The 12934-nt window shown below is 33.6% G+C and overlaps 3 protein-coding genes across 4 annotated transcripts; 1 reads left to right on the plus strand and 2 right to left on the minus strand.

The window, feature by feature from the left end:
* The first annotated feature begins 219 nt into the window (after window positions 1-219).
* Window positions 220-6211, plus strand: LOC110999694 (cathepsin L). The gene is made up of 6 exons (XM_022268885.2): window positions 220-379; window positions 731-847; window positions 937-1139; window positions 1772-1934; window positions 3815-4219; window positions 5777-6211. Exons 2-6 carry the CDS (start codon window positions 752-754, stop codon window positions 5936-5938), a joined length of 1029 nt encoding a protein of 342 aa, XP_022124577.1. The 5' UTR covers window positions 220-379; window positions 731-751; the 3' UTR covers window positions 5939-6211.
* Window positions 6212-6803: 592 nt separating this feature from the next.
* Window positions 6804-9319, minus strand: LOC110999750 (zinc finger C4H2 domain-containing protein). 2 transcript variants are annotated; one of them, XM_022268968.2, is made up of 5 exons: window positions 9166-9319; window positions 8821-8992; window positions 8157-8335; window positions 7809-7892; window positions 6804-7567 (listed from the first exon to the last, which is right to left on the minus strand). In XM_022268968.2, the coding sequence occupies exons 1-5, from the start codon at window positions 9222-9224 to the stop codon at window positions 7441-7443; spliced, it is 621 nt and encodes a 206-aa protein (XP_022124660.1). In that variant the 5' UTR covers window positions 9225-9319; the 3' UTR covers window positions 6804-7440. The 2 variants fall into 2 exon arrangements, with proteins under 2 accessions (XP_022124660.1, XP_022124659.1); XM_022268967.2 differs by having other exon boundaries at window positions 7770-7892.
* A 261-nt stretch (window positions 9320-9580) lies between these two features.
* Window positions 9581-12139, minus strand: LOC110996526. Its single transcript, XM_022264248.2, has 3 exons — window positions 11955-12139; window positions 11821-11880; window positions 9581-11532 (listed from the first exon to the last, which is right to left on the minus strand). The coding sequence occupies exon 3, from the start codon at window positions 11372-11374 to the stop codon at window positions 9581-9583; it is 1794 nt and encodes a 597-aa protein (XP_022119940.2). The 5' UTR covers window positions 11375-11532; window positions 11821-11880; window positions 11955-12139.
* Window positions 12140-12934: the final 795 nt, after the last annotated feature.

Here is a 12934-nt window from a genome sequence, read left to right on the forward strand (position 1 = left end):
TTTCATGCACATACGAATTTTATTTGGCAAGTTAAACATTCACAAAATAGTAAGTATTGCTTACTTTTGTTAAATTTTATTTCTTTGCCATACACCAACGTAAGTGCTTGTAAGTTGTAATAAACGACAGTTTAAACGGGGATATATATTTTGATTAAATGGGGATGCCATACTCGATAGTCGAAATTTATTTTATCTGTGAAGCTGCGTACAATATATTTAAAGGGAAACACTGGAAAAAAACAAACAATACAACTTAGAAAACCAAGTTTAAAGCACGTCAGCTCGTAATTTTTATTGTTAAATCATCCTATTTAAGAGGAAGAAACGAAGAATTATTTTTGCAACATATCCTTCTGGGCCAATTCTTTGTTGTGCTGTACGTATAATGTATAAATAATACTTATTTAGCATTGTAAGTTACTTTACAATGCTAAATAGGTATTAATAAATTGTCATTACCTATTGAGTTAATACTTAAATGTATTTTCTGAAAAGTGCAACTTATTTTCTTGTATTTTCATTGAGAAATCACATTGCAAATTTCTTGATCCAGTATATTAAGGACTTTGTTAACAAATTCAATCGACATACATAACAAAGGAAAACTACCACAAAATATTATTTCTTGAATTTGTATAATATATATTAAAATTTATAAGAAGTAACAATTTTTGTTGAAACGATGGTATTGGGAATTAATATTTTTTTAATTAATTAATTTTATTAGGTGTTACAAAACTATACAAACATGAAAGGCGTAGCCTGCGTGCTGCTAGCTGTTGTGGTAGCAGTGAGCTCTGTTAGCTTCTTTGACCTTGTGCGCGAGGAGTGGAATGCCTTCAAGGTATGTCATTCTTTCTAATTTTCCTTAAAATACACACTTTATTTTACTCATATAAAGTTGTTGCATGTTTAAAATTTATGTTAAAACAGCTGGAGCATAAGAAGGAGTATGATAGTGAAGTTGAAGACAAGTTCCGGATGAAGATCTTTGCAGAGAACAAACACAAAATAGCCAAACACAATGCACGCTTTGAACGTGGTCAGGTGACCTACCGCCTCAAGCCTAATAAATACTCTGATATGCTGCACCATGAGTTTGTCCACACCATGAATGGTTACAACAGAACGCTCAAGTAAGTCTTATTATTTATTATTCATTTAATTTATACATAATTACTATATCTTGCACACATTAAAGAGGTCTGGTCACATGAGATGTCATTGACTTTAATGGGCGTAATCTCGCTTATCAATAATAATGAAAAACGTCACTAAAAGGGTAAAACATAATATCTCTTAACCTTCAATAAATTTGCATTAAGATATTTTTATATCCATTATACCTGAAGTAACCTTAATATTTAAGCGATAATATTTTATTTTAAATTTATATTTTTTATACAACTACCTGGATTAAAAACAAAAGCATATTATGTTACTTACTTTAGCAATATCCAAAGATGGATTTGAGTTTCAAACTTAAAAATATCAGGTTTTTAGTTAATTTATGTAACAATTGTTTGTATTGTTATTGCGTTCTATAGATAAGCTTAATATTTTAGGTCAATATATGATTGCAATCTTAAATAGATTGTTTGTTCAAAATATGTTTTGTATAATTTGATTACATATTTTTCTGTTGCTGTTGTTGTTATACTGTGGTCAAGGGCGGGTTTTTCTGGCTTAAATGAAGTATGACTCTGGAATGTTGCAAACAGTAATTTGGTAGTGTATCATGGTAGTTAAACTATTATGGTATTCACAGACACAACAAGGGTCTTTACGGAAAGGGGCGTGATGTTCGCGGCGCGAGATTTATTTCACCCGCTAACGTTCAGCTGCCTGAGCAGGTGGACTGGCGTCACAAGGGAGCTGTAACAGATGTCAAAGACCAGGGCAAATGTGGTTCTTGCTGGTCCTTCAGTACCGTAAGTATCTACAAATCACATCCGCACACACGTTTTAATACACGCACGTACAAAAATACGTAATAAAATATTACGTGACTAAACGATGATAAAGATATTATTGATTCGGTTTAAAATCTTGCTAATAAGAAATATAATATATTAAAATATAATCACAGATTGGTGATTGTCGTAACTAGGTGGAGGTCAATCAAGAACTTACAGGTAATAATCCCGATGTAGTCACGTGCATTCGTCTTTTTGTATAAAAGCCAACGTGCCTGATTCGATTGTTTTAATATTGTTAAGTCGGGCGTTGCGTGTTGGCCATACAATTAAAAATATTGCATCAGCAGTACGAAGCCATATCTCGGCGTATTCAACTCGACGTAAAATCTTTGACCTAACAAAGAACGGTTATAATTAATAATATTGACAATAACATGATTCATGCGATATAGTTCGATTCCGCGTAGCCTAGATACTAATTAAACATATGGCCTGACCTGATGTAAATAAAATAATCTGAATTATGGAAACAATGAGTGTAATAACCGGTTAGTCATGCTACCTCGAAATCGACACAACATACCAATATTGTTATAATATTATTATGTAGTACATATACATATGTTAGCACAGTCATATGATGATCTTTATTATTGAGATAATAACAAAACACAAATTTATCTATCATTGATATTAAATACCCTCTTTTCTTAATTTAAAAATATTATAATTTGCAGTATTTTAAAAAATAAAAACGTATTTTCCGATATAACGATAATCATTTAATATACTTGATACCACATTACATCCTTGTAGTTTATGTAATGACAAAAAGGTGTTCGACGGTAAAAAATGAAATCTTATGTTATGTACTGCTAACAAAACCTAAGAAGCCCCACGAACTTTTTATTGACATACACGTCATGAGGTTGTGCGATGATAATGGAAATGACGCAGTTATATGTTCCGACTTAAGCTTTTCTAATACTGGTTTGGGTATCGGTGTCATCCACACGAGTGTTTTATTATCAAGTAGGTCAACGTTTTATAAAAACTAGAACGGGCACAAAGAAACATTATTATTTAAAACATAAACTCTTACAAGGAAACTCGTTCTCAAATATCGGTTTCCGGTTTGTACAACAACAAACCATTCGGTCTAAATTTATACAGAATATTTACACATAACGTAACATAAAATTCTTTTGTATTTGACTATGTTGTACTGTTTCATGAATATGAATTTATGTTAGAATATAGTATTTTGTTTATTATTTAAAAAATACAAACCATTTCTTAACTGAGTAACTTATGTAAATTTTTTCGTTAGTCATTAATTAATCTCAGGTGGTAAATTGTTGATGCCTTAATTAAATGTAGCCTTGTGCTTGCCCTCATACACATAGACGGCTAGCGGTGTCAATTATTTTTATTAAAGAAATTTTGATTTAATAAACTAAAACAGAATTCCACTAAAAACTTTTCTGTTTAAATAAACCTAATTCTTTATGGATAAATAGTAGGTTTCTTAATTTAAAAAGTAAATTTTCTTAAGAACATCGTAAGGCATATTATTTTAGGTGGTAATTGCGACTGTTAACAGTAAATAGGTATATGTTCATAATTATCTATGTATTAATTATAATATGTATGTATCAATTAGTTCATATTTCACTTTTAAACAATCTATTTAGACACCGACACCTGATAGTTGAATTCTTCAATTTATAATTTCACGACATGTTACAATAAGGGTAGTCCAAAGTTCCATATTCAACATTTGTATCTTCAATAAAAATAAACAATCATTATGGCATTTGTAATATTCTTAAGCTGTATTTAATTATAATCCATTGCAAGAATATACATTTTAGAACCTCTAATGTCAACAGACTGGGGCACTAGAAGGACAACACTTCCGACAGAGCGGATATCTGGTATCTTTATCCGAGCAGAACTTGATCGACTGTTCAGCGCCATACGGCAATAATGGTTGTAACGGAGGTCTCATGGACAACGCGTTTAAGTATATCAAGGATAACGGTGGTATCGACACCGAGCGGACTTACCCCTACGAAGCTGTGGATGACAAGTGCCGCTACAACCCCAAAAACTCCGGTGCTGATGATGTAGGCTTTGTTGACGTACCAGCTGGGGATGAAGAAAAGCTGAAGGCGGCTGTCGCCACCATAGGACCCGTGTCTGTGGCCATCGATGCCTCACAGGAGTCTTTCCAGATGTACTCCGATGGTGTCTACTACGATGAGAACTGCTCCCCTGAGAATCTTGACCATGGGGTAATTAATTTATTTAATATAATTTAAATAACAAGTTGTTGTCGTTAGCACATTAGCAATAAGGCTATGCAATTTATTTAGTCTTGTGCAAATGCCCTTCTCTAGGAGGAGGACCAAGCGCCAAGTTAGGTTAATTTTTTAAATATTTTTAGAGGGAAAACATCAAATACCCTTTCGTAAAAGGTGAACCTGTTTAAACCTTTTTACAGAAAAAACTTTGAAATCTATTATTTATGATTTCAAATAAGATCGTAATGAATTTTTTAATACAGTTGCTCAAAAAGTGGCATATTGCAGGGAGGTATAGCGTTCGGAAAGTGGGCTATTACACACTCGTGCTTTTTCTTTGCCATTCCCGCACTCGTGCGTTTTCTTTGCCAACTGTCAAAACAATGTGTATTAAAAAGAAAAAACCAACCACGAAGGTTTTATTAAAAAGATTCATAGAAGTTTTTATGATATATGATTTCTAAATATTATAATAATTGGATTCAATAAGTTCGGTTAGGTTTCTTTTCATTTCATATCAATTAAAAAAATATTAAAAATAATTTTATAATATATGCAAATACGTATTTTTAAAAAGTTTACTAATAATTGGATTCAATAAGTTAGGTTAGGTTTATTTTATTTCATATCAATAAAAAAATATTAAAAAGAAAAAACTAACCATGAAGTTTTTACTAAAAATAAAAAAATCACAGAAGTTTTTATGATTCATACAAATATTTTAAAAAGAAGCTACTATTTGTTTCAATATCAGATTTAATGATTGGATTCATTGAATTAGATTTGATTTTCTTTCAATAAAAATAGTCTACTGAAGAATTGGCTGTATGGGCCAAGTTCCCTTTGCCTACCCAGAATGGGTGAAGAAAAGAAAAAACAAGCTTTGCTTATATTCTTGCGGTTGGCGCCATTTTCCAAAAATGTTCTTTCGAGTTGAGTTATTTGTTGCAGAAAATGAGTAATTTCGACGATATTTTATTTGAATGAATATCACCCGAACGCAGTATAATTGAACAAAATGTTTCGGAGAACAATTTACCGGAAACATATAAGTCGCTACATATCTACGTGCAACGAATTTATTCCGTAGAGAGAAGAGAAAAAAAGCAAATAGTTTAATAAAAATTGCTTAATTTTTTCGCAACTGTATTAAAAATAGTCGTTCAGTACACGTGCGGTACCGTCATTGCAACTTGTTCCGACTGTCAACCCTCACCTTCGGCTGCGCCTCGGCTCGGGTAGACATTCGTCGGAACTCGTTGCAATGACAGGCTTTCCGCACTTGTAATGAAATGTACTATATTGAAACTATATTTTCCGCGTAACGCGATGATGAAATATTACCTTATGTAAACAAAGTTATTATTTATACATATCAAAATAGTATCTTTTTTATGGACAATAATATTTTTATAGCCAACATTTTTCTATCTAAATTATCGTAAAAGACGATAAGGAAGTTTTTAATCCAGTACAAAGAAATAAAATATTAAGTTTCGTTTTTTTTTTCCATTAAAGGGTTCTTACTAAAAGTTTATGTGTGAATAGGTGCTCGTGGTGGGATACGGCACTGACGAGCAAGGTGGCGACTATTGGCTTGTGAAGAACTCTTGGGGCCGCACCTGGGGCGAACTCGGCTACATCAAAATGGCGCGAAACCGCGACAACCACTGCGGAATCGCTTCCGCCGCTTCATACCCTCTTGTTTAATTTTATGTAAATACTTTTAGATTCACTGTAGTATTAGTGTTAAACGAAATCTACTTGAATCCAGGAGTATTGTATTTAAGTAAATACTGTTTATAACCGTGTGATAATTACATTCTATATTAGTTTGTAAGAGAATAGTAAATTTAAAAAAAAATGAGATTCTCTCTAATTTTTAGGTTACAACATTAATAGTAGTATATTATAGTGTAAGAAAATAACTGTTTTGCTCTCAACACTTATGATAATTTAAGTTAATAAATTAATGTTTTGATACTTGTTTTCGTTTTAATTATATTCCTAGTTAGCTACTGAAAACCATTATAACTCAGGAATTTATTAAGATTTATTAGTTTTTATGGCCCGTATTCCCAGTTTCAACACCTATAGCGAATGGTGCATGGTACTGTCATTTGTTTCTAACGAAACCAAGACTTTCGGGTACAATCTGCGTTTATATGCTATGAAGTAGGTTAAATCTGTTCTGATAATTCTTTTGTAATATCTATCTATAAAGCCTACACTTACGAGTCCCAGGGCTCACTATGTCGGTAAAGTTTGATCTAAAGATATGATTTAAGAAATAAAATATCTCTAAGAACAATTGTGGAGTTTTGTCCAGAAACGAATATTATTATAAATTTTAAAGTATTATTTGAAATTGTGTACATAAACAGTAAATGCGCATTTCATTTAAGTACGTCTGACCGTTATCATGACCTGATACTTCCCTACACGTGATATACGCACACTGCTGTATATGTATTAAGTATGTACATACCATTCTAGTAGGTAGATCTAAAATGTTATGTATTATTTAACGTCTTATATAAATTTTGCAAGGGGTCAAAGCAGTAAAAAGCCAGTGCACTCATATATATAGATTAAATTTATTATAAATTATTCACATTTAGGTATTTACATTGGAGACCCTTTGACATTTAGGCGATCCACTTTCTTCATATTTTTAACATACAAAGACTAGAATTTAATGACACTTCACTCACTATAAATTAAAAACAAACCCTTAGATAATAATTAAGAAATATACTAAGCTAAGATAAATTTAATGAAATATTCATACTATTTCGCAATTTCTTTAAATTGACACAGAAAAAATGTTAACTAATCGTTTAATAATTAAGTTAATCAAGCAGGTGTTTTATTACGAGTGATAGGTTTTATTACAAACAAATCCTTATTGACTAATTTTCAAAATTATTTTATAAATACACAAATACGATTATTATCTTAATCCTAATGCAATCTTAATTTTAATCAAATAATAGAACAACAATTATTTGTGCACACTTAATTATCTGCGTGAATTATCTACAATTGGTAAATTCAGAGAAATGATTTTCTTGACTATACATTATTACATTACTGAGAGTAATGTTACCTTAGATATGAAGTCATATTACCTTAAATGAGTAACAACAAAACATCATAGTAAAGGGCAGTCATGGTTACATAATATTTGGCAGAGGGCTGGTGTACAGAGACTATTTTTTTTTCGGCTTCTTGGGATTGCGTGAGCGACTTTTAGCTTTGCAGAGTGGACAGATAGGGGCATTACGGTGAATTTGTTGATGGCATGACAGACACGACTTCATTGGAGGAGGTTGTTGCCTGCAGAGAAATACACATAACAACAAGATAAATAATTAGTTGTTAATAAAAACTAAAACATTAAAACAAAATCGCTTAAGTGGGAAATATAGAAATTACTCAATTTTTTTATGATAAAAAATATAAGAAGCGTGAATCAGAGTTGGGCAGTGAGTGGAGTGGAAGTGAAGGAAGGAAATGCAACAAAATAGACAAGTCAAACCTGAGAGAGACTGTAAGGAAATCTTGTTGAAGAGCAGACCTAAAGGCGGGCGGCGGAGGCGGAGGCTTGCGCGGTGCTGGCGCCACAAACGGAGGCGCACGTACTGGACCCGCAGGAAAACGACTGCAATATAATTAACATTTTAAAATCTTCGTTGATAACCAATTTTTCAGAAATATGGTGTAAACACAATATAGGATCACAAAAGAGATAGCGCATTTTTGTTACAGCAAGCTCTTGATTCTGTGGTCGTCAAAGTCCAGTAACTTCGACGCTATGAGGAGTCTATGTTGCATGGAGTTTACACTATTAACTATTTTATCTTTTACAAATAATTATTAAATCAAACAAATTATGTAGGTATATAACAACAAAGTAGGTACTGACTCAGGAGTTATGGGACTGCCTTCTTCCTCATGCAAGTCAGGGAGGCGGTCGAGGCCCAGACACTGACGTCGCAATAGGTCAACTTCAGCCTTCAATGGTCTGTAATCCTCGTGCAAACGTGACGCCGTGCTTAGCTTACGAGACATGCTCTCTTCGGTCTGCTTTATTACTGTCTCCATCTATAAAGTAGCAATTTCAGATTACTAGAAAAACCTGGGGACTTCAATAACTACAAAAGAATCAAACTTATAATACATAAATTATACAAAAATATATTTCAGACAGGAAATACAAACAAATGGAATGTTAGCAGCTGTTTCTGTAATAGACAATTACAAGCTATATATACAAACCATTGCAATAACAAACACTAGATCAAATGGCCACCTTGTTCTTAAAATAACTCATGACAAGATTAACAATACCGCTCCAAACTTATTAATAACATACACTAAACTTCTTTATCTAATAAAATTGAGAATTAAGAAAAGTGTAGAGAAATACTACTATGGAAAAAATGTAGCTTCATTTGTGTTATGAGCAATGAGAACTTGCCTAAAAATAAATGAAATAGGATATTACTAAGAAAAGGTGTTCTATCTTTTAAAAATGTTGATAATATTTAACACTAATATATATATAAGGCTCTTAAATCAAAACTAACGGCGTTAATATCGGCATGTATCTGACGTAGCTCCTCAACGTGACTCATCTTCTCCTGTTGTAGCATCTCCATCTCACGTTTGTACTGAGCCAGGCATCTTCCTTCTTGGTCTCCACTACGGACTTCATTTAAAATACTTCGCTTTAGTCGTTCCAGCGTGATCGTCTTATTTCTATTAAATGTAATCATAAATTTAATAAGGGAACATTATTACAACCAGTGTGATCTATTTTCAATATAACTAATATTTAGTACGTAATTTTTTTACATTGAGTGTAAAGGGTATTGATTGAGTCCACAGGTGTAAAAAAGTTGTAATATTGCATGCATGTTTTAAATGATTACCTGATTTCTTTCATTGCTTCCAATTTGTGGTATATTTCTCTTTCGTTTTCAGCTGTCATTCTCTGTGGACTACCGAATATAATAAGTTTATGTGCCTCGTGAATTGTTTTAATATTTCGATTTTCGAATACAAAATTAATAACAGCCTGAGCTAACCACACAGTGTTGCCAGGTGACCGTTTGAAGTTCTCCCCAAATCTTTCTCAAAATACTCCAAAATTCAGGTTTTACAGAAAAAAACCCCCAAATTAAAAATATTTATTTTTTATGAATTATTTATTAAAATAAAATATGACCATTTGGAGTTCTCCCGAAATCTTTCCCTAAATACCCCAAAATTCAGGTTTTACAGAAAAAAAACCCCAAATTAAAAATATTTGTTTTTTATAATTTATTTATTAAAATAAAATAAAAATTACATTATTTCAGCGATAGCCTCCATTACCGCTGAATCATCATTAGCTGAATCATCATCTTCAGACGCTTCGTCAGCAGTACCCGAACTACCGGCGTACATTTTTTCTGTATTAAAATTTTTTAACATTTTTTTATTAGGCTGAAAGTTAACACATCCATCCACCAACGTGTACCTAATTCTTAAGATGGATTCGGCAGTGTGGATGGCCATTCTGTTTCTAAGTTTGTCTTTTATTATGGACACTTGGGAGAAGGCTCGTTCCACAACTGCATTGGAGAAGGGCAAAGACATAATCCCCAACGCCAATTTGCTTACGTGACCAAATGACCTGTCACCAACAGCATTTTTAAAATTATACACTTCAACCCAGAACTCTTCGGTGTCTTGTGTGGATTTCCAGACTGAACGATGCAAAGCATTCCACTCTTGCACAACAGAATCAACATCATTACATATGCTCTTAAAAGATTTAGCTAAATTGGTAATATCCGGTTTTATTTGTGATGTTGCATTCTTCGGGCTTAGTATATTGCAATTTTCTAAAGTTTTCATGTTATTTGGGAGTCTCCTCTGAATTTGTTTACATATTTCTATAAGAAATTCTTTGCATCGTTGCTTCACGTCTTTTAATTCATGGTCTCTTATACCCACAGACTTTTCATTAAATGCATATCCAAAATTCATGAACGACGAGTCCATGATGTAGTTTTCGAAATCATAGTTAGATAATCTATATTTGTCTGCCTTTTCTAGCTGTGCTGGAGGTATTAAAACTGTTAAGTAGGTCAACAATAAGTTATGAAGTTCTTCTAGCAACTTTAAAGGGTCTGCATTAGTGGCTTGAAATATTTTATTTGTCATGGTGATAGGTTTGAGATAAGTTCCAAGAAAAGTCATGTATAACAAATTTGTCTTACTTTTGAGCATACTGTTTAATTGTTCAGCAGTATAACAGCGTTCTCTGGACGCAGCCATCTCGAAATGTAATTTTAATCCATCCCATTGCTTTAAAATTTTTATGAGAGCTTCGTACCTCGATAACCATCTAGTGCCAGCTAATTTGTTTATTTTTAATGGAGATTTTCCTTCATACAGTAACATGTATGTTTGCTTGTAATCAATCTGTCTCTTTGTACTATTGGAAAACCAGTTGTGACATTCTTTAATAAGAAAATCCAAAAACCGAGGAAGGGTCTTAAATGCATATTCAGCTGCTAAATGCAATGAATGACAAACGCACTTTATGGTTACCAGTTCAGGGTTTCCTTCCTTCAAAATAGAAGAAAAAGAATGGTGTTCACCAACCATGACATTAGCACCATCCACACCTATGCCCAGAAGTTTGTCTGTGTTGAGACCATCAGCAGTTAGCTGTGCTTTGAACACATCAGCCAAGGAAGTTGCATCTGCAGATTCTATTTCTATCAATCTGTAGAACTGAGTAATAATTCTTTTCTGTTTTTCACTGAAAAATCGGATAATCATACACATTACTTTCTTAGTGTCAATGGTAGTAGTTTCATCGATGATCACTGAATAATGGCTGTCTCCAACTTCTTCCAACAATTCTTCCAAGAAACAAGGAGAAATAACATTTTTAATCAAAGCAGTGCATTTTGATCTGTGTAACTTCAGACCTTCCAAAACTGAAGAAGCTGGATCCAATTTTTTTATTAGTACTCCTAGATGGTCCACAGCTTTGATACTGGAATGCTCAGCAACATATGCGGCAATTTTTAATTCGGCAATTTTTCGTGGCTCTGTTATGGGCTTTTCAAAAAAATTAGACATTTTACTTGACTGCCCGACGATATTAGATCGTTTTATAGATTGATCATGTTTTTTTGTTTTGGAATGTAATAACAAATCCTTCTTGTGGGAGAATAACGTACAGCGACAGGCCTTGCACCATGCTTTTGTATCGTCACCAATGCAAACTGTCAGCCACCCTGAAAATGGGGAAAAATATGAAATGGCAACTCAGGTTGCGATAACACATGGGTACGGAACTACGGAACAAATCGTGTAGATACATTCATAAGCTTCAAGCTCACGCACACAGGCCACACAGCAAATACCATATCCATTCCTAAATAAATGTTAGTTCAATACCACACGTTCATATTTAACAATGACATTAATAATAAAATAATACCTAACCAAACCAATTCCAGTGTTAATAAAATATTGAAAGTATTTTAGTAATCTTATCTGTTTGAATTACATTCATTACATACATGACGTCGATTTCGTTTGTATCGTTGATTCCAGGTATTATAGATTCCTCTTACTCAGAGCTATAAAAATATATAAAACTTCAGTGACATGATTTCATTGAGGTTTTAATAACTTTAGACTGAGATTTACGTACCTTTAAATACTGGATCACTTTCCCACTCGTTTCTATATCTCCTTACATAACTTTTCTTTGATAGAGCCATTATTCATTATCTTCACCAAGACGCAAAATACCAAATAGAAGTTTTATCAAAAAAGACGACGACGAGACCAAGATACGAAGTGAACGAATTTAACGATGCGACTGACGCGAGTCGCGACCGGCGACACTACAGGAGTCAGGACAGGCGGGCGGGACGGGGTGCGGGCGGAACCGCGGAAGGCCGGAAGGAGGCAACTTCGGACTTCGGGGCTATTCGGCTAGATTCGGCTATCACCGCGGCACCACGCCCGCGCGCAAATTGTGGTTCCGTTCCGTTCAGAATGTGAGCGTTCGCAGTTAGTGTTTGAATTTAATTTTTTATTGTAATTTCTCAGAAATGGTTTGAATAATAAAAATCCCCGGATTCTCTCCAAACGCAATTTTTCTCTCCAACTATCCCCCCAAAAATATTTTCCCCCCAATTATCCCTCCATGACAAAAAAAAAACCCCAAATTTGGCGAGAATCCCCCCCACCTGGCATCAGTGTAACCACAGAATACCAATCCATAGATTTGTTAAATAATACTAGCTTCTGTGTTAAACAGCCACAGATAAACTAGAAATACACACATGAGTAATGATAAGCCAGAGACTCATTGAGTATCCAGTAGTAATTGCTACATCCTCCCTCGCGAGGGGGATGTTTAAACCCTGCTGGGGTGTGTGCCCCATTCGGGTGGTGTGTCGGTTAGCACTAAATAATTAAAACAACGAATTATAAAAATCCCATACTTGACGCTGGCTAATGCACAAACCGTGTTAGAGCCAAACGAAAAAAAAAGAAAAAAGAATCTGTATGGGAATGACTTAAGCTCACGCTTTAGTCAAGTGATGATTATCTAAAAGTCTCAAGCCCAATAGTATTTTTTTTTTACGCGTCACTTCAACTATTTACAAAAATACAGTGGTG

This window comes from Pieris rapae, chromosome 9 (assembly GCF_905147795.1).
Source record: "Pieris rapae chromosome 9, ilPieRapa1.1, whole genome shotgun sequence".
NCBI classification, from domain to species: Eukaryota; Metazoa; Arthropoda; class Insecta; order Lepidoptera; family Pieridae; genus Pieris; species Pieris rapae.